General features: G+C 36.1%; 1 protein-coding gene across 3 annotated transcripts in view; it reads left to right on the top strand.

Annotated features, from left to right (window-relative positions):
* The window catches only part of LOC139137512 (pleckstrin homology domain-containing family G member 5-like), a 66,679-nt gene that overhangs the window by 21,949 nt on the left and 19,623 nt on the right, over positions 1-25,107 (top strand). For 2 of the 3 annotated variants that reach the window (XM_070705663.1, XM_070705665.1), the window contains exons 6-14: positions 3,981-4,091; positions 5,310-5,401; positions 6,709-6,845; positions 9,226-9,335; positions 10,692-10,832; positions 18,897-19,025; positions 19,973-20,101; positions 23,382-23,432; positions 24,454-24,603. In XM_070705663.1, coding sequence (XP_070561764.1) covers positions 3,981-4,091; positions 5,310-5,401; positions 6,709-6,845; positions 9,226-9,335; positions 10,692-10,832; positions 18,897-19,025; positions 19,973-20,101; positions 23,382-23,432; positions 24,454-24,603 — 1,050 coding nt within the window. The remainder of the gene's footprint in view (positions 1-3,980; positions 4,092-5,309; positions 5,402-6,708; positions 6,846-9,225; positions 9,336-10,691; positions 10,833-18,896; positions 19,026-19,972; positions 20,102-23,381; positions 23,433-24,453; positions 24,604-25,107) is intronic. The other variant, XM_070705664.1, reaches the window with a different exon arrangement.

Raw genomic sequence — 25,107 nt, 5'->3', positions numbered from 1 at the left:
CTCATTCTCTGAATTTCCATTATTTTTATGGCAGCTTATAAATGCTTTCTTGACGATGAAAATTTGAATGTTATGGAATCCAACATATTTACTGAGAAAAGCAGGCAGCTTTCCTGGCTGAATTGAAGTGTATACAGTCCAGTGACAATACATGTCTATCACTAACAATGTTTTAGTGGAGTACAATATTTGTCTTGCGCTTATCGCTCACAGAAAACTTTACAGCAAATCCATTTTAAATTGCAAAAAGAATGGATTGCCTGCCATGCAAAGTTCTGGGCAAAGTGAAAGAAATGCTCACAAATTTACAGTCAAATTTCAGTCACAAACAGATAATACTGTCACTATGAGTACCTTCTTGGTCATGTGTGGCTAAATGTCTGATGCCGTATTTGTAGAACTCTGCTGAGGAAGGTACACCCTCTCTTGCATATACATGTACCACAGTCCCTTTAAATGAAAGGATTTGGACTTTCCTGTCTTGAAAATGAATCTCTTCTCTTTTGTTTGCCTATAGCATTGGCAAAACATTTTGTTGCTGTCATGAGAAGCTATGAAGATCCGTCTCATTGCAAAATCCAGCTTGCAAAGTACAAACCATATTTAGCTCAGTCTGGTCGACATGTCGACGTAACATGTTCCATTAGGGAAGACATTAAAAAGCAGACCCTGATATCATTAGTTCTATCAGCTTTTCCGAGTGCCACTTTGCAAGGGTTTCATAGAAGATAACAAGACCCATCATTATCCATTATCTTTGCCTGAAAGGGCTGACCTAGGGAGACGTCTAGACAACTGGCAAATATTTCAGGCTTTTGTTGTTAAAAAAATATGCTGAAGCTCAAACAAACAAAACAAGGCCCTGTTTAAACAATTACTATATAGCCGTAATAAAAGCAAGTTGAGTATGTGGTCGTTTGCCAAGCTGTGATAAAATTCTCATGTTTTTCCTCTAATTTGAAACGCCTGTAATTGCAAAGGTGGTTATCAATCTTTATAATTGATTAGCTCATAAAATCTGACATCCCCAACAATATCCATTATATAATTACACATTCCAGCAGTTTATCACTGGACACCATTTGGCAAATTCTGTGGGCATTAAAATTTTATTGACCAGTGGATGTGAAAATAAATTTGCAGAAGGTGGCATTCCTGAAATAGTTTCACATTACTTTTATGAATTGTTTTGAGTCATTAGCTTTCATAACATCGAAAACAAAGGTTTAACTTCTGAAAGACAGTTTGTGGCAAGGTAAATGCGAGGTGCCCTCTTTATGTTGTCATGTGGTCCAACGTGTTTCTACTCATCAAAGGGAAAAAATCCATTATGGGTGGAGGAATAAAGTAAAATTAATTACTGTAAATCTTTGAATGCAACAGGTGTTTGCAACAGCATGTTTCCAATCAGAGTTCAGGTTATTCAGACAAACACCGTGCATTCCAAGTAGTTGCTCTTTTCTACCTTTTACATATGGCAATCCAGTCCATTACAGTGTGGTTACTTTTCAGCCCTCCAAATGTTTACTTTCTTTTTTTCTCTTTTCATTACAAATCCTTGCCGTGTAAATCTGTTTATGATGTTTGCTGTTCGGGTCTCCTGTTCTTTGACCCACCCTGATAATATAGACATTGTACATCAGAGCTCACCAACAAACAAGTTCCTGTTTGGCTTTTTACCCTAGAACAAGCTCAAATGTTTTAAGGTAGAAGGTGCCTCGTTTAAGATATTTGGACACTCAAACTTTCACAATTCTTTTCTGATCTACCGCTTGTTGGGAGCTCATTTTAAAGCACTTTCTGTAAGGAAAATTTTCACCGTCTTAGTTTTTCGAAAATCCAAAATTTTAGTTTGACTCCATAGAGTTACCACAGGGGTGGCAGCCAGTTTGAATATCAAACATCAGTAAATACTGGGTAATTTGTTTCTCTCATACCAAAATTTGCTCAGTGACCCCCAATTTTTATACTTGATTTTGAAAGAATGTGGTTTAAAGGTTCCTTTAAGAAAGTTTGAACAAAAGTTTACATCTTTCACTTTGAGGCACATACTCCCTTAACCCTTTGGGCACCAAGGTCAATTTTTGTGGCCTGTATAAAAAGGTAACCCAGTCAATTTTTTTTCAGATTTTTGCCAAAATTTTGATGAAAAACTACTTGTAAAAGAAATGTGAAGTCCATTTGATCCAAATTAAGAAAAAATTGCAGAAAGATTCATGAAAAATTGGTAAAATGTTGCATGAAAATTTTGGTCAGAAAAATTACAGCACTCAAAGGGTTAAAGGCACCCTTCTTAATCCCAGGTTATCTTGCTACCGGATGTGTGGAGTGTCTATCTTTTACTCATCATTAATTTTATATTAATGAAATCAGTTTCCTTGCTAGATTAATTTGATAACAAATTATGGCCTTTAAAGTCAGTTTCAGTTCTGTCCACCAAAATACATATAAGGTACATGTATTAAAGGTGATATATGATTACCATAAGTTATTGTAGAGAAAAATTACTCCTTGGCATATTTTTATATGTGAGTCAACAATGATCACACTGTTCTTTGGCTGTAAAAGATAATGAAATTTATGAGTCATTTACGTTGGCAGATATCAAGCCGGATTCAGATCATGTACAATGAATGTCTGTAAATTACTGTGTCTCTTTTTACAGCATCAGCAAATTCTTGATTAAAGTTGATTAAAGACACAGCAGTAGTGTACATTGGTGGAGTACAGACCAATATTCTCCACAGTTGATATGTCCCTCACATTAGTATATTGCACTGCTCACCCCTCTATCCTGGTGTAGTGGTTCAACCCAACCACAGAAAACAATACAGTTGTACCATAGTTTGGTTGTTATAGGGTTTAGTTAATGTTATGTACAATACTGATGTAACTGTATTGGCATGAAGGCCTTTTTCCTCTTCACCATTGTGTAAATATATGCAAATGTCTGCAAATCCTTAGGATGTAGGTGTGTACAGTGCATAAACCATAGATGACAGATTTCATGTCAAAATTATTGCATAAATTCGTACGCAAGTGGCTGTAAGACCTTGGGTACAGTAGTACTATGTGTACAATGTACAAAGCATAGGACTCTCACATGTACATTTGAGTTGTTTACTGAGTGTCTAGAGTACATCAGTATCAGACAATACATATCTGGCAAACAGTGTTTAAAGAGAGGGTGTCGTTGGAACTCTGTGTGCCCACCTTTCTCGTTTACAAACAATCTATTTCATGCATGATATCTAGATGCATCACGTCAACATAGCTGCAACATTTAAATTTTATGATATTCATTATTAACAAACGCGTTTTAACTTTCATCAATCACCAGCGTACCCTAGATACAGTGCTTATATCAGTCGTAGGGGTCCCTGGCAACCTTTGAGCAGAGTCCGACGACACCGTCCTTTAAATATGCAGACATCTGCCATGACACTTCTCCCTCAACTGTCTATGCACCAACATAGTGTATACATGTACAATTATTGAATTCATACTCAAGTGTTCTCCCTAGCTTGGGAAATCAAAAGAGTAGCCACTTTACATAACAGTACATAATTTGCATATTTTCCTTTTATGGAAATACGTTGTTTTGTATGGTCATTAATATATTTAAAGATTGCTAGGTAAAAAACAATGGTGTGGTCCAGTCCTAGAATCCTGTATTTGTACAGATGACATTCAGCTCTCTGAGCTTGTCAGGAACAGTACCTACATTATTTGTATATCATAGTGTTTTTTTGCAGTCTTATATAAAGCCTTCATCAATTTTTCTGTCATTCCACAAAGATCATACATGGTGCACATTTATTCGTTTCTAAGTTTGCTGGAATTAAGATCAGGAGGGCAGCAAATTCATCTGCATTGTACATCCGCACTGGTTACATTCATCTCTGCCTACCAGGATGTTGTTGCATCATTCCATGCATGGTACATCTTGCTTATAAAGCTTCTCTTTTCACCATGCCCAGGTTGCTCGCTCAAGCAAAACACTAGAAACAGTTCATGGTAACGATAGCGACGGAGCTACTGCTGAAACGCACAACGCTGACAAATTACCAAGAAAGTCGTCTGCTAACAAGGTGATACTGCATTCATAGCAAATGAAAATATATATTACGGCAAAATTTACCCTGGGTACAAAATTTCAAACTCAGAATCCTAGAATCTTTTCTAGTTTGAATTTTGTATCAACTGTTCTACACATAGAGAGAAAACTACTTTCTCTGTTGTGTTGGTGTGAAAATCAAATCTATAGAATTTTTCAGTTATATTAACACATGGACTGCTTGCAGTTTTGAATTTCAAATGATGTAATTGACGAAATTTGTTTCTGCTTTACAAAAGTTGTAAATTGAACCAAACTTTTATTCTTGATCATAAAGAAAACCAGTTTAAAGTTTTCTGTAGCAAAGTATGGCAATTTTTCATTTTGTTTTCAAGGTGCACACTGCCTTAAAAGGTATCTAAAGAAAATCATTGTCAAGTATACGTTCTTTACTGTCACAAACGCATGATCTCTCTCTCTCTCTGTTCATGTGGATATTTTGTACTTATTCAATATCCTCTGTTGTCATAATTATCATTCATACTTAAAAAAACATTTTAAACCATCATCTTTTGTGAAATGCCAACACTGACATAAAAACTCAAATTTAAAGTTATGAAAGTAGCATTACAAACTGGAGATAACAGTATGTATATATAAATAGCTTATATATATTCTGTATACAGGAAATGGTTGAAAGACTATTTTTAGTTTACATCCTTGAAATAAGTTTTATATCCTTGAAATAAGTTTTAAAAAATACAATTGTTGATGTCAACGTCAAAATGTTTGTGTTACTAATGAATATAATGTTTGAGGAAAATTCTTTATGAGCATGCCTTGTGAACGTTTAAAACCAAATTTTCAAAAAAGTTGAACAGAATCTTACCATTGCAACCACCATGGATGTTTAGTAACGATTTGCTTTCACAACAGAGCACTATAAGCTGTTATCTGGCGCTTACAAATATCTATTTTTGTGTATCCTGTGTCTTGTCTGGTAAACTTTACATCCTGTGTCCCTCTTCAACTATCTGCCACACCTGAACCCATTACAGTAGCATCTCATTGATCACAGGAAGTCCCAAGCTCAAGTACTTAACAAATAACATTACTGTAATAAAGTACAACATTCACAGATACCATTTACACATATCATTGCTAACTTACTGTTTTCAAACAATTTACGCATATCAGTGCCAGCCAGTTGTTTTCATCTTTCTGTGCCTCAACTTTAATTTTTTGCCCACAGGATCAGAGCAGAGAATGGTTCTCCTTGAAGTTCGACATCATGGGAAAAGATGACATTGAAATTGTAGCTGCAATCAAGGGCAGAACTCTCAGGTATGATATAGAGTTGCAGCTGTTTATTTTACATTATTTCCTCCCAGTTCTTGCCATACCTTAAGGTATTTGAATTCAAATATGTTGCAAGGATAATTCTCTATGCTGGAAATTTCAAATCAACAGATCCTTTGTACGTAAGTTGAAGTAGTTATAGTGTTTGCAGGGTAGGGCTATTTACAGTACCTGTTTTATTTGGTGTGGCCTGTTAACTCGCTCTCTATGCAGGAAATATGTAAACACGTTGATCGTAGAAAATAAAGTTGTGACGTAAAGGGGCAGTCCTCATACCTTAGTACTTGTTGACTTGAGTATTAACATGATGTTAGTCGTTAGTTTACCATTGAAATTTTTTCCTGGTCAGTCAATTTGCTTTTACATAAGGCTGATAAACCTGCCCCAGTTAAAGCTTTGTGCTGTCTGAGGGATCATGAGCAGTTTTAAAATGTGATTGAACCAAATACTGATGGAGAAAATTTCGTTTAAAGGGCCAGAAATGCTAATTTTTGATGATATTTTCCATTATTTTTGCGTATCAATTGCAACTTTCAATTCTTCTTCCAAAAGAATGTTGAAATACCCACTATTTAGCTTGTCAACTTAGCGTCTATACGTGTAAAATACATTGTCATTGTTTACATTTCTAGTTCGGACCAGAATTAAATTGTCAACAATAACAATGCAGTTTACACATGTACAGGTTGCATTGACAAGATGAACACTGTGTGTATCAACATGCCTTGAGGACTAGAACAAAGAATTGTGGTTGACATTCTAAACAAAAATGGTGAAAATATTATCAAAAGTTAGCATTGCTGGCCCTTAAATTTGCCAACAACTGCATTATATACAGTTTGCCAGTACTGGCATTAGCTGAAGTATATTCCTCAAATATTTCTAACAAATAGAGTTCGTTGATGAGTTGAAATTCCCCAGTCCTGAAAATCACCTGCATTATACTGATTTGACAGTAGAATGAATGGAAATTCAAAGATGATATCACTCTGTTCATGGCATGAACTTGTAAATGCAACTTTTGTTGAAATATGAAACGCTGAGACTCCCAGAGTGGTGTGAGACATTGATCCTATCTTAGCCTGTGACCAACTGGACAGTTTGATTCAAGTGTTCCCAGGCTGTGTCAAATTTTACCAAGACACACATAGGTGTGATTTTCAACCCAATATGGCATGTGTCAAAATCTTTAATGAGTGCTCATTGATTTTGATGATTTTTAGAGACTTGATCTACCAAGGGTTAAAGTTTGTCTTTTCTTTTTTTTTTGTTCTCACATAAATCATGTGCAGGGAAGCATTGGAAGGAATTTTCACAGTTCGCAAGATCGACCTTGATTCAGTGAACATCTTCTTAGACCAGTCAAACACACCACTCCCACTGCAGTTTGAAACTTACCCCCTCGGTGGACACAGCCTCATTGTCAAAGGTAAGTTCTGTACTGTTTATCAAGCGAGTCTAATTGTCAGATACAGTAACTATCAAGCCATTCATCATGCTATTTAAGGTCATGGCTATTTTTAGAATGTAATCACAGCAAACATTAGATTTCACGAAGGATTATCTAAAGCGGAAATTGATCTACTAGATTAGCGATCCATGATTCACCAGATTAAAGATCCACTGCATGGGCAAAAGGATGCTGTAAGCAAATAATTCATACACAATGTAAGACTCTCACAGACCGGTTTGCTACATCAACTAATTTGATGTGATTGCAACTGTCTTGCTAGGCCAGCCCAAACCAGGTGATCATGGCTACACCAACTCAATAAGCCCGGCTCAAGAAAGCTCAAAATCAGAGCAGGAAAGAGCCACATGGCACAGTCAATGAGGGGCAATGAGAGAGGGAAATTCACAACAGTTACATAAAGCAGGATCGGGGATTAGCATTTGGGCCTTTAACAGTTCCAGTCGTGCTTCGGCTTCATGCTGAAAATTTGTTAGCTTGATTATGCTTTGAAATCTATCAAACATTGAATTACAAGGCAAAACTGTGCAAGCAAGGTTTGTTTCAGCATTTACAGGAAGTGTTACGTGAATGTAGCAGAACTATTGATTAAGAATTATACAAAGTTTAAAAAGACGCTTTCTTTTCTCAGAAGATCTTTAAAATCTCTGACACTCTTAAGGTTGAATGCCCCTCGAGGATCTAAAGATATACAGTACTGTTCTGTTCTCTAACTTGTTGGGTTCATGTTAAAAGCTCTTAGAGAAAGAAAAATTTTCACCTTCTTCGTTTTCGAAAATCTAAAATTTTACTTTGTCAATAGAGTTAACACAGGGATGGCAGCCATTTGAATGTCAAATATCGGTAAATGATAAACAATTTGTTTCTCTACATGTAGTACCAAACCTTGCTCGGTGACCCCTGATTTTTATTCTTGATTTGGTAAGAGAGTTTCATTTAGGAAAGTTTGAGCAAAAGTTTAAGTCGTTGACTTTCAAGGCACATACAACCTTAATGAAGGTTCCTCATTTATCACATACATATACACACATATGTGCCTGCATGCACATGTACATGGGATTTATCTTGCCATAAATTTGATTTCCCAGGAAAATATTTATTGTACAAGTAAAAACAGACATGATTTTGAAAAGTGGTGTATACATTCACAGTTGACAGACAGTTGCATGCGCATTCCAAGTTTAGCAGTGTACATGTACACAATAGTGACAGCCTGGAATCACTGGTTCTTGCATGAGTGGTTGTTGACATTGACTTTGTGTGATTTCAGTCCTTTCCTATCCTTTGAAAGTTGTGCACAGTAAGTCAATTTGCTCAGAGATAAAAATGACAAATATCGTATCCCTTGATGAACAGCTTGCCTGCATTGTAAATGCATATTCTAGATGAAACATATTTTCAAAGGTTGGAAATCATGACCACAATAGCTGCAAATGCATATTCAAGGTTGACCTGCAAACACATTTGCAGGGATTTGAAATTAGTTTCCTTGCTCTGAACCGTTACCTGCATATCCCAGGTACAGTGTAGACATACTGAGAGACAGGTCAGTGCCCTATAGCCCTCAGTTCATGACATCACAAGTAGCAGTGTTTCAAAGAAAAAGCACAAAGTAAGCAGTCAATGATCACGCACACTAAAATACAGTACCTGTCCTTTGTTGTTGAATTATGCCTACTCATTCTATCCACAAATCAAGAGAATTATTGACAAAGTCATATTCAGTTTGTTTTTTGTTTTTTCGTCAATATCCTAAGATCTAAGGTCATAGAATCCCTGGTTAAGTAGTGACATGACCTTTATTCAAGTTTTGATGTGGTCTTTGTTGCGGTGTACATTGTATATCTTTTTGGATCAGCTACCACTCGCTGTACAGTATTTTTATCATTTAAAGTATCTGATTGGCATTTTCAGATAAATTACAAAAATCATGAGCTACCAATCACCTTCGTGTATTCATATTCAAATATGCAAACATGAAATATTTCTCTGATAATTTTTAACAATGAAGTGTCAAAATATGTAGTTTGTGCATAGCATTGAAAGATAACTTTACTTTTAAAGTTAATGCACATTATTTTTTGCTGATTCCAGCAGGAATGAGATTTGTCGTGCAGACTATCTTTTCATCAGCAGCACGGACATGTGTACACACGTCTGACCTGTACATTTTAATTATTATCATGGTCAGATATACACGCCAAGCCTACGTACACAGACACCGGCATTCACGCTCTGACTGCTGATTTGTGTGTTTTTGTAACATTACTTTGAATGTCACTGGTAACGGAATATTCCCACAAATCTTCCTTTTCCATGAATCATGGTACACATTCAGCCAAGGATCCAGTGAAAGCTGGAGAGGACTTCCGAAGGTCTCATATTTACAACGTCTCCGCGAGAACTCGGATAAAGGAGAAAGATAAAGATAAGGACAAACTAAAAGGAGTGAGTTCAGTTTTCTCATCGTTATTGAAAATTATTTCAAGAATTTTAGTCTGTTCTACAAATTCTGGACGCAATAAGCTTGTACGGATGAGATATTGTTGAGTTTGTTGTATTGAACTTCTGATTTTGGTTCATCTGATTTATCATCGTGGCGACCGATAAGCGGCCATTTTGTTCCATTTATCATGCAAAATGTACGTCATTGGTCACTTTTTTGATGGTTGTAATGGATAGTAATGGATTTATTTTTCTTTTGGTCTTTTCTTATCTGATTTCAGAGTTCCTGTATGGTGGGTTGGTTGTCCTAAAATGATATTATCGTGCAAATAATCCTTTTTTTTTTGCAATTCCTCAACTGCTTTCCTAATGAACGTATGCAGGTCTGGTGCAAAATTTGCAAAAGAGATAAAAAGACTGGTAGCACCTGTGTGTTAGTGCTTTTTAATGTGTTAGCATACACAAGTCAATTTGCTTTTTGTGATGTTCTCAGACTATACTGCTGCAATTTTAGCATTTTCTAACCATCAACTGAGTAGACGCAGAGGAACATTAGGAAATAATTTATTCAAAGCATGCATTCAGATAATTATATGATACGCTCAAAGTTGGCTGTTCTGATCATTCTGTGTCAGTTTTGCTGTAATTTTTGTGTAACGTGTCAGTCAAAAAAGCAGTACAATGTGCACATTATGAGGTGCCAGTTTCAGCAATAGCTTCTAAAATTTTAACATAAGATATTAATTTTCTCCCAAGAAGGGGCTGAAATAACCAATATTCAGCTTTATCCGAGTCTTACTCGTCACCATGCATAAATTTGTACGCATACATTGTTATTGTTGTCGGGTGAATCATTCTATGCAGAGTTAACGTTTTGACAATGTAATCTAAATCCTTTCTTTTCTGAATAAATCTCAAACTTGCCAAAAATATTATTGATGTACAGATGTACAGTCCCCTTGTATGTTAAATATACCCATGACTACATCATGTAGGACCTCTGGAATGCTGCAAAGTGTTTATTTTAGGTACTAACAACTTGGCATTGCAGGGCTCTCTTTTGAAAATTCGAATTTACATTTTAGTCTTTCTCAAAACCACCAAAGGTCTTCTTGTCTATGGTGACATATAAAATTTCAAAGAAAGGTGAAGAATTTCAGGCAAAAGATGAATAAATGTCAGCATTGATTTTTTAATAAAAATTAAATTGCACCTTATCATCACAATCATTGGGAAGCAGAATTTTTAATGTTTTCGGAAATTTAGTTCTTGAAGGCAGAAAACAGATATCCAATATTTAATTGTGAAAAAATTTGTCTATGTCGTGCTCAAACAGTGTTATTTTATGTTCTGTTGCAGAGTCAAAGAGGGTTAAAAAACATTATTTCATTATTTGGTGATTCAATGTCACCGTTACAACAGCAAAGTTTCACTGCCACACCACAGTCTACAGCTGACAATCACAGGAGGCCCAGACTATCAGACGTCTTCATGACAAAGGTATGTGTCGTCTGCTTTTCAAAATATTTGCAAAAAAAAAATCCAATTGAATTGTGAAGTTTCATAAATGACACCTTATAAAAAATTTAGTTCATGTATAAGTGGTATTCATAAGCTTGCATAAGACACTGTTGTGGTCTCAAAGACTAAATAAATAGTATTTGTTAGAAATTTTAAACAATCATTTCCCATTCTTTCAAAGTCTTTTTTTAAAGATAGTGTCATTGTCTGGATACATTTGTGTCATTTGTCAGGAATTTAAAATATGTCGTTGCATTGGAAATCGTGTCAGTTCCAAATGAAATTGCTTTTATACCTGTCACCTCAATTATGTGTATAAATATCCAACCAGTGACATGAAAACAATTGGGTTAAACCAAACTGATTGGTGAAATGGTGATTGAAGCTTTTCACTCCAGCTTCAGTGCATTCTTTGGTAAGGATTGTCCGTGAAAATTGAACTGGCAATGCAGGTGAAAACATTGTTTTTGGAAGTTTTCAAGTAACGTATATAATTTACCCGTAAATATTAAGAGTTTTTGGCTTATATGCAAAAAAAATTCCCAGTTAAGTGGTCGTCGAGCTTTGAATGTGTGGTAAAAATACTGCTTCAAGTTTCCAACATGTAAACATTGAATTAAATTGTGATAAATATATATTATTATAATTTATTAATAGAAAAATGTTCACTTGGTCTTTGTGAGTCTGTTATGTGATTTGTCACAGATATTGCCATACAGAGCAAGGTAAAATTAGACTGAAAACAAAAACAGTGGTAATCCTGAACTTTGCTCCCAATTTTCAGCAAATTCCTTATGCTACATTATGTGTATCTAATTCTGGCATCCCGGAATATTGATGACTGTGGGACGGATTATCCATTTTTCCCTGTATGGATGTTGCCACCCATTCTAGTATAATCTGTAACTCAGTGTGTCACTTACTATGCGGAACAAAAGCTCACTGAACTTAGCTAGCAGGCTTGCTTGCCAACTACATGTATTGGTAAATCCCTGAATGGCTTCAGTCCCTGTGCTAATCCAGTGAATTACTGTGTGCTGTAAAGGAATTAAACAAATGCCATAAGAGAGTAATATTACGTTTCTAGTACATGTGTTTATGTGTGTCTGAAAATGACTGTATTACCACTTTCTTGAAAATTGCACTTGTAACCATGGTAACACCCTATGTAATTGTCAGATATAATCATTTGAATGTACAGACCTAATCTTTTTTGTTTAGTTTGAAATTGTCTATTGATCACTGTTTTACGCAGAGGAAGTGTGGTAAAAGACATTGTTGTATAGATGTAATTGTGTCTTGTTTCTTTGTCTTGTACAGGAAACTCTCTAAAAGACAGTAAAATATACATGTATTGTAGCATTTCACAAAAAATATTTGTGCCTAGGCCAAATGTGTCTTAAAAATCTTGATTTAACAATGAACTCTGTCAAATTTCAAAACAAGCCCCATGGGTTCTAAAAAGATAATTTATCTGTTTTTCAAATCAAGAGAAATGTTTTTATGCAGAGAAGATCCTTGATTCAATGAGGCAATTTGCTCAGTTAACATGCCAATCAAGCAATCAACCCATCAAATTTATTCTTTTCACTTATTTATCTTTTTATTTATTTGAGTTATTGATTTTGAAACTTTAATCAGAAATCATTTCTGCAATTCATGTATGAGATATTGCGATATGTCTGGATAAATGTATGACATTGCAGAGAAATTCTTGCAATCTTTTCAGGGCATAAACCATTGCCAATCACAATTGAAGTACTGTTGGTAGAAGTGATAAGGATTGCCCTTGTAACATCTCCACAAACAGGTTGTCATGGTAACATGTCATGAAAGTGGTTGCCATGAAAACAGCAATGAAGGAGAGGAAGTTTCGTAAACACCCATCAATAAATTTGTTTGACAGGTCAATGTCAAAAGCATGGTTTGCTGAACAATAAACTAACAAATTCTTTTTTATGGTCGTTTGAAAAGTATGAATGATTTCCAACATAGCAGAGAGATTTTCTTCAGTCGGAAATATTCTTTTATGGATGTTTTACATCATTTTAGAAATGACTGTTTTCATTCTAATGTTTTTAGTCTGGGCATAGACTTGGTTCAAGTCTGTGATTTGTGAATGTTTGAGTGGAGTGAACGCAATGATTTGTATTTTGCTTTCATGTGATACGCGCGCATGAGTGGACGCGATGAGTAGGGTGAACGGGATGAGTGGAGTGAACGCTATACAGCGGAGTTTCACCCGGAATCACAGACTTGGCTTTCTTGCAGGGTTTGCGTTGCTATAAATTATTCATGAGATGACGTTTTCTTTACTCATATATATTCATAAGATGACATCACTAAATTTTACACATTAGGAGGAGTTACAATTGACCCAAACGAGACGTGCATAAAACTCACATGGCGTTGTTGACAAAATGTCGAGTGCAATCACTCCCACAAAAGTCAGCACGACCTCTGTTCTATCACCGAAAACGCGTGAAAATATGTGTTGTTTGTGGGGCCCATGTTACAAAATGCGAAAATCGTTGCCGGTTATTCAAGGATGGAAAAAGACACCGTCCTTACAGTTGGAGCCTGTTCTCTTACGTGCCCGAAGCGATGGAAATCAAAACAATGTGGAGCGACTTCGTATGTCAGTGATTTTCGCTGCCGGTTGGTGTGCAGACGAACACATCTTTTCCCTCAATGTAACTCTCAACAAGCTTTCTTTGGTAATCTCGCATGATTAGCGGTGGTCGACCGATCAGTTGTAAAACCTGGTGGATGTACGAACTTGATGCTATTATTCGCCCAGATATAAAACGTACTCGATGTCTAGCTTTGCACGGAGATGACAACAAACTTTTAATGCATGCAGAGGTTTATTAGCAAGCGTTCTTCTTATTGGCCAGAATAACGGCGGGGGCTGTCAATCATTTTGTATTTGCTCTACGTCACTGTGTACACAGTCCGTCTCACGCCTGTACTTTGCAAGAAGTCCAAGTCGGTGAATCCGGCAGAAACTAACTCACTACTGCGCAGACTCAAACGTGACGCATTCAATCGCTGGGAAAACCTGGCGTGAGCTGCCAAATTCCGGATAGGTTTGTACGAAATAGGAGAGACACAAGAGAAACTATATAAATGATTTTATTTTTTTAAAATTCACCGACTTGAACCAAGTCTAGTCTGGGCACTAAAGTGTTTGTTATCATGGTGATTCAGAGATCGTTTGTTGTCTTGCCTGCAATCGTCTGTCAACTGTTTCTTTTTGAGAGCAAAATCATTGCAATTTCCGGAGCGTACAACATAAAATATGTCTGCTGTCATTAAGAGTCTCACAACTACTCATCTCTGTACAATAGTGGCGATACTTCATTATTACATTTTCACATTCGGAATCCATTTTGATCAAGTTTATGTCCATATAAGAGGACTATGCCAGCTCAAATTCAATTACTCAGAGATACTACAGAGCATGTGACTAATAAAGCAATATCTGTCTTGTACCTGAATACAGCCTGGATTGTGATGTAAAACAGGGCCATGTTTTGATTCATCCAGGATTTTATAATGTAAGGAAGGTGGATATTTTCTGCAATATTTCCTTTTTTACAGCTGAGAGAGACAGCAACTTACATGTACTGTGTTGGTAGTACTGTTTTCTAAAAGCAATCGATTGCTCTGGCTGTTGGATTCTATCTAAAACATGTAATTTTTAAGAGGTATCAGTCATTTTTCGTCAGAATATATTATTGTAGAATCCACTGTAGGGACAGATATTCAGACTCTCAATTTTTAAAATACTTTCTGGTCTTGAATTTTTAGTCCCCACGGACACTGTCCGGGGGGACTTATAGGTTTGGTCCCGCCGTGGGTGCATGTGTCAGTGCGTGCATCCGTCCGTCTGTCCGTCCGTTCACGCAGATATCTCGGAGAAGCCTTGAGCGATTTCATTCAAACTTGGTACAAGGATTACTTCATATGTCATACAGATGCATGTTGATTTGTTTTGTGGTACGATCCAATATGGCTGCCAGGCGGCCATTTTATTACGATTTTTTCATGTACAGAGCCATAACTCAGGCATGTTTCAACTAATTTTATTCAAAGTTGGTACAAGGCGTTGACCAATGTCATACATATGCACGTCAATTTTTTTGTGATACAATCCAATACGGCTGCCAAGCGGCCATTTTGTTATGATTTTTTCATGTACAGAGCCATAACTCAGGCATATCTCAACCGATTTTATTCAAACTTGTACAAGGACATTGACCTATGGCATACATATGCACGTCAATTTGTTTTGTGATACAATCCAATATGGCCGCCAGGCGGCCATTTTATTACGATTTTTTCATGTACAAAGTCATTACTCAGGCATGTTTCAACAGATTTTATTCAAAGTTGGTACAAGGACATTGACCAATGTCATAGCTATGCACATCGATTTGTTTTGTGATACGATCCAATATGGCCGCCGTGCGGCCATTTTGTTACGATTTTTTCATGTACAGAACCATAACTCAGGCATATCTCAACCGATTTTATTCAAAGTTGGTACAAGGACATTGACCTATGTCATACATATGCACATTGATTTGTTTTGTGATATGATCTAATATGGCCGCCTTGTGGCCATTTTATTACGATTTTTTCATGTCCTGAACTACAACTCAGACATGTATCAAGCAAATTTATTCAAAAGTATTTTTATCACAGACCTAATGAAGAGGACTCTATCCTCTCTGAGGACCAGTAATCAAGTACCCATTAACAAGTGGGGACTGTGTCATCAACGATGACTTGTTTAAAAAATTTCTGGTCTACCACTTGTTGGGGCTCATTTTGAAGCTCTTGTAGAAAGTAAACTTTTCACAGTCTTATTGTTTTGATTTTTTTCCGTTTTAAATTTCAAATAGTAGTAAATTTAAAGTAATTTATTTCTACGGTACCAATATTAATAAACTTTATTTAAATATTTAAAGGCAAATTAACCAATATGATGAAAATCTCCATGGGAAAGGAAGGACTAGTCTACAACCTCTTCTTGGTTACAGTTTACACTATACTCCCACTAAACGGGAGCATATATTGTAGAGTACCCCTTCACTGAAGACAGTTCCTAGACTCAGAAAGGACTAACACAATGTATCAACACTCAATGGTGACAAAAACTAATGCGAAAACCTGGGACTGAGGACTGCCCCAATCGTACTTCCTCTATCCGACCACAGGTCTTTTATCAAGTTGCTAGCTGCATTTTAACAAAAAGTAGAAACTGCTGTTCTGTTGGCTTATTTCCAGTTGCTTTAATGCAAAAAAACTATTGCTAGCCTGCCTGCCAAAAAATTACTCACAAAAACTTTTTTCATGTGCAGTTTTGTTGGCTGCTACAAAAATAGTGCATCTCAGTAACAAGGGAAGTTCCCTGTCTGGGAAAGGTGAGGTACCCGACAAGATTATTTTAAAAACAATGAAGACAACTGACGGAAAATTCAATGCATATCAAAGGCCCGTGACGTGTGAAATCTTCAAGCACAACACAGACAACAGCATGCCCAGGGCATAAATTAATTGGTCTTTGGAATTCACTGAAAAGAGACAATGAACAATATGTATGTGTAGTTCATGTTGATGAGCTCACAACTTTGAATTCTGTTGTCGATGACGAGTGAAAAAAATTGTGAATAAAACCACCAGGCTACTGTATCCATCCCTTTAATAGTTTGACAAAGAGCTGATGTTGTAATAGTGGTAATCCTCTTTTCCTGATACAAAAAAAGACAATCTTTGATTTCTTGCATGAAATTCAGGGGCACCTGATGTAAATGTGTATTACCGATAGCATTAATAAAATGCTTTGTGTATGACCGGTCAGAGAATAAAAGTAAATCACATGGGACAGAAGCCTCACCTGTCCAGACTTGACACCGCTATCTTTGTGTCTGGTGACAGTGGGTGTAGCGCCCTCGCATTGTGCCCGGTAATCTCAATCTTGCATCATTATTCGTGACCAGTGATCTACCAAACAATCATAATGAGACTACGAGGTAAATGGCTCTCAGAGGACTGATAATGGCTTGTAGATTGAATCAGGAACAGCATTAGATTGCTAGTTTAGATTTCCAAGGCGGAAGGCTGCACTGAGTTCTGAAAAGTTCTACGGAGAATCATTTGTTCTTGTCCACCCTTCGCAATATACTGTTCGGAGACACTACGGTACAACAGCGGTGTCTCGACAGTGTAGAGTGCAGATCATAAGATGATTTTGGCAGCTCCACCTTTAAGTTTTCATCTTATACTTATAACATAGCAAAAGCAATATCTCTACAATTGAAATGAAAATATGAAATATGCTACATGTGTTTAGATTAAAACATCATCTCACGAGAACTTTGTAGAAGGATAATCCAAAGATACTCTGTTGTAACATACTGAAATTCTGACAGAATATCGTACAAAGTGAGAATTTTATTAAATGTATTTGTTTATTCATTTATTTGTTTGAGTGTAAAACTACCCAGCATCAAAAACTGATGACAAAATGATCTTTGCAATTTTCAATGCAATCCCATAGAATAGATATGGGTGATTAATTAAGCTGAGTACATCGTGGAATGCAAAGCTTGCTTGAGTTCATTATAGGCAGGCCAGGGGTACATTATTGCTGTTATTTTATAGTTTGGCAACGCCAGTGAATTTGTATATGTAGAAAATGTCCAGCGCGACAATCCTAGATAATCAGATACATTGTCAGTAATAATCTAGGGGAAGTCACAAATTCACTGGTAGTGACAAAGCTGTAATATGATAGTATATATACACCTGCACTGTATCTTTTTGGCTGTTACACACATACTTCAAAATATCGTACTTTCATTTAGTCCCTCCAGCTGAACTAGGTCACTTTGTTGTCAAATAAAGTAACGGTCAGATAATGCCCTCCATAACAAGACACGGGATTAGACAGAACATCTCCCTGCTGTACACTTGAAAGGGATGTCAAAATAGATCCTAAAACAAGAATCGTTCATGCGTTATTATCTGCAATGGGGCCTGCAGCAGTTCAGTGAGCTATTGTTCAACGCTCACAAAGCGATACCCTTGGTGCACAATGGATACCCCACATGATTCAATCAATTATATGCTCCAGGGACTTGCACTCAAGCCAATTTTGACACACATGGAGAATAGTGGGTCCAGCTCTTGTCAGGGGTTCCCATAAGGCTATATATCAAGTCATGATATTGCTAAGTTGAGGTCTGATATTCCAGAATTTTGTCATAATTTTGATCCAATCAAACTGCTGTATGTATTGTTCCAGCTGATGATATGAGAATGTCAGCGTGAACTGTTATGCACTATTTCCTTCCATGACGGTCCATATTTCCCACAAGAATGCAACTAGGTTGTAAACACTCCAGGATGAAAAGCTTTTCGCCCATGCATTGTACGGGATCAGAAAGTTTGTTCTGATGAATAATCATAGTTGTTGCTAGAACAGGTATAATTTGGTCATTGCACTGTATAATGTACATGCATTGTTTGATTTTGACTGAGAAAATCATTCAGTTTAGATTTCTTGTGCCCTGAAATCCATCCTGATCCATTGCTTGTTGGGGGCTCATTTCGAATCTCTTGGAGTGAATAAAGTTTTCACGATCTCGCTTTTGTGAACATTAAAAATTTTATTTTTACCTGTAGAGTCAACACTGGGATGTGGTGGCCATTTTGAATTTTAAATATCCGTGAATGTTAGATAATTTGTTTTTCCTGTTTCAAAATTTGCATGGTGACCTATGACTTTTATTATTTCATTTTTGAGAGAATGATTCAAGTTTTCGTGAGGAACGTTTGAGCAAAAATATACTTCTTTCAGTTTGAGACACGTATCTTTAATATAAGTAATAATAATAATCGATTCTTCATAAGAGTTCAACTCCCATTAAATGTAATATTGCATGTACTTGTTTATAAATTCATGAACACATCCTACCTTTGTGCCATATTCCATGATTGGATGTGAATATTGTGTGATGTTTCCACTTTCAGGAGAAAGAAAAGTTCCAGGCATTGGCTGAGAAGCTAGACTATTATTCAGTCTATGGAATACCTGATATACCAGATCTGTTGATGATCCACAGACCCAAAGAAGAAAATGATGAAAATCTTTATGCATTGGTAAGCTGTGCATAGCCTTGCTTGTTATACCATCATCCATACAGAACACTCCAAGATTTCTTATTAACCCTTTGAGTGCCAAAGTCAATTTCTGTCGCCTTTACAAAATATAACCCAGATAATTTCTTTTCAAATCAACATTTTTTTTTCAGATTTTTTATTGGAAAAATGTAACACTAACATTTTGGTGTAGAAATTACAGCAGTCAAAGGGTGAAAGTCTAAGTTTATATGGAGTTGTATTGAAACCTAAACAGAAAATGAAATTTTCATCAGCTTGTCTTTTTCAAAACCAAAACTTAAATTTTTCTTATGTCTTTAACACAGAACATGGCGGGCATTTAGGTAAAATCAGTTAAAAAAAAAAAAGTGAAAAGTGGGAAGTATTTCCTATGCACAAAGGCTGTTTGCATCGAAAAGTGGTCCAAGACTGAAAAAGTAAAACCACTTTTTCCAATAACACATACATGTACACCTGTATTTAGAGTGTTTAGACAAAATCACACGTTTCCAATGCATTCATCTTTGGACCTTAGGAGTTCAGAAGCAAGACTGTATATACTGTTTGAACTGAGACATTATACAGTGGATATCCACAGTCATCGTTGTGCCTTGACAAGCAAACTCTTTGTCTCAGTCTAGTTGCCATGCCAATGTCACCTTTGCTATCCCTGACTTTGGTATGACTCATGTTGAACTGAATATTTTTGTTTGACTTGTCAAAATAGGATTGAAATGTGTTGATGCTCCAATAGTGTGGCTTGTAACAACAGTTTCTATTCTTTCTCGACAAAATTGAACATCTGAAGCAATGTCTGTATGGATGCATGAATACACCTGTACCTTATGTTCCCCATTGCTTTTTCTAACACTATCAATTTAACAATTGCAGTCCCTTTATAATCCCATATCAATTTCACAATACATGTGATGTATGTCTGTCAACAGGGTGCATGGACAGATGTGGTTGATGGCGTAGAGGCAATGACCAAGAAAGAAAGAGACCAGCAGGAAGCTCTCTGGGAAATCATGGTCACAGAGGTCAAATATATCAAAAAGTTAAAGGTCATCATAGAGGTAGGTTGTTAACACACAGGGTCATGAACTTTAACCCTTTCACAACCATGGTTTGGCCCAAACCCATTGTTACAAATGGTGCGTATGGACCTGTTCACAGAGAACTGGGGTGAACAGGTAAAGTGGACAGTAGCGATGACGTGTCCCCCTATTTCAACAATGTTTTTATCCTAATGCATATATTAATGTTCAATATTTATGCTTGCCTAATATTCAGCAATGTTAACATATTGCATACAATAAAAAGTGGTGATAACTAATATGTGCCACTGGACTCACAGAAGTGATGAAGGACATGTTAACAATAAGAGCCAGATGTCTTTTCAGATGATAAATGTCAACTTAACCTGTTCACCCCAATTCTCTGTAGACAGGTCCACTTTTACCACTGATGACAATAGGTTTGGGCCAAACCATGGTGGTGAAAGGGTTGAAATACCACAAACAAAGTAGACACTTTGGTAATGTTGCAGCATGTGCAATTTATCATAAACAAAATAACAAGGATTTTGATACATTATGTAAATTTATAACTTTGGCCCTTGATTTGAGGTTCTGTACTATTGCTGTGATCAGTACTTAAAGTAACTCTCTTTTGGTGAATAGTTCACTGAACACCACTGAAATAGAGGGTTTTGCTCATGCCTTACAGAAAGAGACCTTTAACCCTTTTATCCTTTTTAAATCGTTTAAATTAAAGAGAAAAATATTGATTCACTAAAAATACTATTGTCATTTTAGGACCCAAATTGGCTAAATTTACCAGTATTTGCTATTCTATTCAAGCTACTATATGCTAAGCATTTGTAAATACAGTAAATATATATGTTTTTTCAGTGTTTCCAATTTAATATTGCAAAACTGACAAACCTGCAAGGAATATTGCCAGTCTTCATGTTTGTGAAATCTGTCCCAGGGCATATTCTACCCTTACAGTGCCAAAATCAGCTGTTTTCTTGACCCGAAGATGACCCTACATCCCGGCATTTTCATTGGTTATAATCCAACAGTTTGTTTTGACTCTCTGTTTCAGCCAACCATATTCACTTAATTCTGAACTGTAGCGCCAGTGATTTTAAAGGGAGGCAGTTGTTGGAACTGCACGTGTGCAACTTTCTTGTTTACAAACAATGTATTTCATGCATGATATCTAGATGCATCAAGTCAACATAGCTGCAACATTTAAATTTTACAATATTCATTGTTAACAAACATGTTTTAACTTTCATCAATCGCCAATGTACCCTAGATACAGTGTTTACATGGGTTGTAGGAGTCCTTGGCAGAGTTGCGATGACTTCCTCCCTTTAAAGAAAAATCTGCTTGCTTTTGCAGCAAAATGTGTGAATTTTATAAAGGTACCAGGATATGAAGTATGGTAGATTTTATGAAAATGGCTATCAGTGTCAACGTCCTATCATGTAACCATTATGCAAGGCTGAAAACAAAACAGGAATTTCATGTCAGGGCTCAGGAAATGCGCATTTGAATGCGTGCATACATTTTCCATGCACTGTTTTGCACGTCTTGTGTAGGTATACTCCTGTCACATGATGTTCACAGGTCATTTTTCAGTTTGAAATACTTGTGTCATCCGCTTGTATCAATTCATTCCTGGCAAAAATCCATTTGTCCTTTTCACCACTAAGTTTTGGTACAATGGTACCGTTCTACCATTGACAAGTTTAAATGCTAAGAGATACAAGGACAAAGACCGTTATGATTTAAGGCAAGTCTTGAAAATGAATCTGCTCCTAAGCTACAGTCAACTATTGCAACACTGAAATAAGGTCATATACCGACAGTATCTCTGCGATTATAGCAATCCCATGAGTCATCTCTCTAATCAGATATCGATCTTATCTTTCTTCTGGTGTAATTCTCCAGTGAATATAATTCAATCATATTCAATAAATATTTTATATGACAACTTTGACCCTCTTTGCCAATATGGAAAAGATTGATCTTCACAGACACCTCGGGTCCAACTTTACAATATTGTTTAGTAGATTTTTGCACCACATAGCCAAGGGGAGCAATGTAGAAGTTACAATAATAATTGCTTAATAAGTCATTAAATTCATTATTTAATTTTTTCTCCACTAAGCAAGGCCTGGTGATAAAAAACTGCAACTTCCATCAAAATATTTTTGTTTCAAATGACAGCGACATTTTGCCTAGACACACAGCTAATTCATTAACTTATATCAGTCATTAAAGGGAAGAAGTCTATAATGTTTGATAATATTTTCATAATTTTTCCCCCAAAATAAATACATTTTCTTCTTCTTTTACAATCACATGTTGAAATATAAAAATATTGAACACAACTCATCATAGACAATATGCAATTATTCTTGACAAATGAATTCCAGTCGTGACAAAAATTCAGTTGTGAACAATAATTTTGATATAACACACCGAGACTGTTGAAAAGTTAAATAACAGGTATTTTAACAAAATTTGAAGAGTGGAACAAAACATTGCATTTCTCAGACAGAAAGGGAAGATGGAAAAAAGCTCTAACATTTTTAGCATGTGTAGCTTTAATCGTAAAGAAACTTTGCATGTTGGGGACTGTTTACAAACAAAACACAGACTTGCAACACATAGGACAAGTGAAGCTGTGGGAGTAAGCCAAACAGACCTCTAGGCATCACACCAGCTGTGTTTACGAGAGTCCAGGGTAGCCTCGACTGCCTGTAGCAGTCTTACAAGGTTGTCCATGATTGGTTAAATTTCTTTACAGTTTTTTGTGAGACCGATCCTTTCGGAAAATTTCATTTTCAAAACACAATGCACCTCAGAGACAGCTGATTTCAAAACTCAATTTAGGAAAATAAGGTTGTAACTGACATTTTTGTGTCTCTCTTTATGTTTTGAAAATGACTCAGGCTTGGTCATTGCATGGGGTAAAATTCAAACCACTATACTGGGTCTGTAACCATGTGGAAAGTCCCTGAATTTCAAAGCATGCTGAAAGTTCTGGAAAAGTCCCTGAAAAAATAAAATCAATCCTGAAAAGTCCTGGAAAATTGATAATCAACCCAAAATTTTGGAAAATGACAAAATGATCAGTTGTGATATCATAAAGAAAGATATTTAAAATGATTGTAAAATGATACAATGAAAATTGTATTTTCGACCTCACAATGTAGTTGAAAATTGCTGGAAAAGTCTTTGAAAGTCCTTGAATTTTATAAAGTGACTTTGAGTGTATGGAGGCTCCATTGGCACTTTTGTCAATAATGTATTTTTTTTTTTCTCTGTTACTTTGTAGGTATTTTTCAGTACTCTACTAAATCTTCAAAATGAATGGCTCTTGAATGAGGTAGGTTTACTTCTTTCATGTTCAGCGGTAAATGTTTGATATTTAAGAAAATCAGAAGTTGAAATCAATGCCAGTTATTTAAAAAAGGAGAGCTGTTGTAGAAATTGTGGAAATGTTGTCAAACCTAAACCAGGTGCTGTTGACACACTGTGTTATGAAAATGAAAGAAAAGTGAATTTAAAAAGAATGTTTTGAACAATTGGTGTTCAGGGTTTTTGAATAAATTTAAAGATGTCATGAATAAAGGTATGAATAATTGCACATACATTGCATGTTTTACGCTATTCAACACGATTGTGCTCCAACTTTTAAATTTTCTAGTTACTATAGATAGTGTAAGGCGCATCGTCCAAAGAATTTTCTAATAGCAATGGTCACAGTAGTGGATGTGTTACTGAACAGTGCCACAGAGATACAACAATTGGTACTGTTTTGAGATCTTCAGGGAAATTCATGCTTGTGTCCTGTCTTTACTGCTATTTGTAGTTGAAATCTTTGACAGCTGAACTCTTGTAGTTTCAGTCAGAAAGACAGTTGTGACACTTGAAAGTACCAATTTCCTCATTCCTATGTAGCTTCCAAAATTCCTGTTAAAATTTTCAGACTAGTATTGACTTTGCACATAAACCCTTTGAGTGCCATAATATTTCCAAAAAAATTTTAGTGCAAATTTTACAAATTTTACTCATTTTCCTATAATTTTTTTTACAGTTTTGGATCATAATGATATGATTTCTTATTGGCTACAGTTTTTGGGCAAAAATGCCGAAAAAAATGAAAAAAAATTGTCTTAGTTTTGTTTCATACAGGTGGCCAAAGATTGTCTATGGCACTCAAAGAGTTTTGTAGAGATGGAAGCAATTCTGATATCAGTATGAATGAGCCCTAAAATACTGTACAACTACTTGTCACAAATGCTCACCAGTGTAAATCTGCATCATCATAGGTATAATGAAATGTAGAGAAATGGATATGTAGATGGACACAGCTGATGGGAATTTTGACCATTTCCTGTTCACAGATTGATTCAGAAAAATTATTCAGCAATGTTCAGAAGCTGCTGGAGGTGCATGAAGATTTCTGGCGGGAACACCTGGTGAAAATTGTACAGAAAAGTCGGCAGACAAGGGAACCACTCTTAGCAGAACCAGTCGCTGAGGCATTCCGTAACGTAAGTCTTGTCTGTTTGTCTTTCTGTCTGTCTGTCAGCTGCCTCTCTGTCTGTTCAGGGACATTGTCTTGTTTGTAGATTTGAAATTTAAATCAAGGTTGATGACTGGTGAAGTTTCTTTGTCTTTTGACAATAATTTGGTTGTCTTACAGTGTATATTTTTGTGCTCACTGAAATATGCAAATATGATTTTTTTTTTGGTTGACGGAATTTCTGCCCAAGCTATGCTCACAGGCATGTACATGTTAATATTTGGAGGTCAAAATTTCTGACGTTGACCAGAAATAATTTCACCCAAGTATTTGAGTGTTACAAGAACAGTCTGTCTCCAATGGCTGATAGTCAAGTTGCCCACTTCTCAGGTTAAAGCAACAAAAGTAAAAAAATTAAAGACAGTAGATAGCAACATCTTCCCTGAAATTAAACGTTAGTGATTTATTTTCAAATCGCAATATACCAATACTGACCAGTAAAGGAGGAACTATGCATTTACAAAGTTTTATT

This window comes from Ptychodera flava, chromosome 7 (genome assembly GCF_041260155.1).
Source record: "Ptychodera flava strain L36383 chromosome 7, AS_Pfla_20210202, whole genome shotgun sequence".
Taxonomy (NCBI): Eukaryota; Metazoa; Hemichordata; class Enteropneusta; family Ptychoderidae; genus Ptychodera; species Ptychodera flava.
The sequence above is the reverse complement of the archived record's forward strand: the minus strand, read 5'-3'. Positions and strand labels throughout refer to the sequence as shown.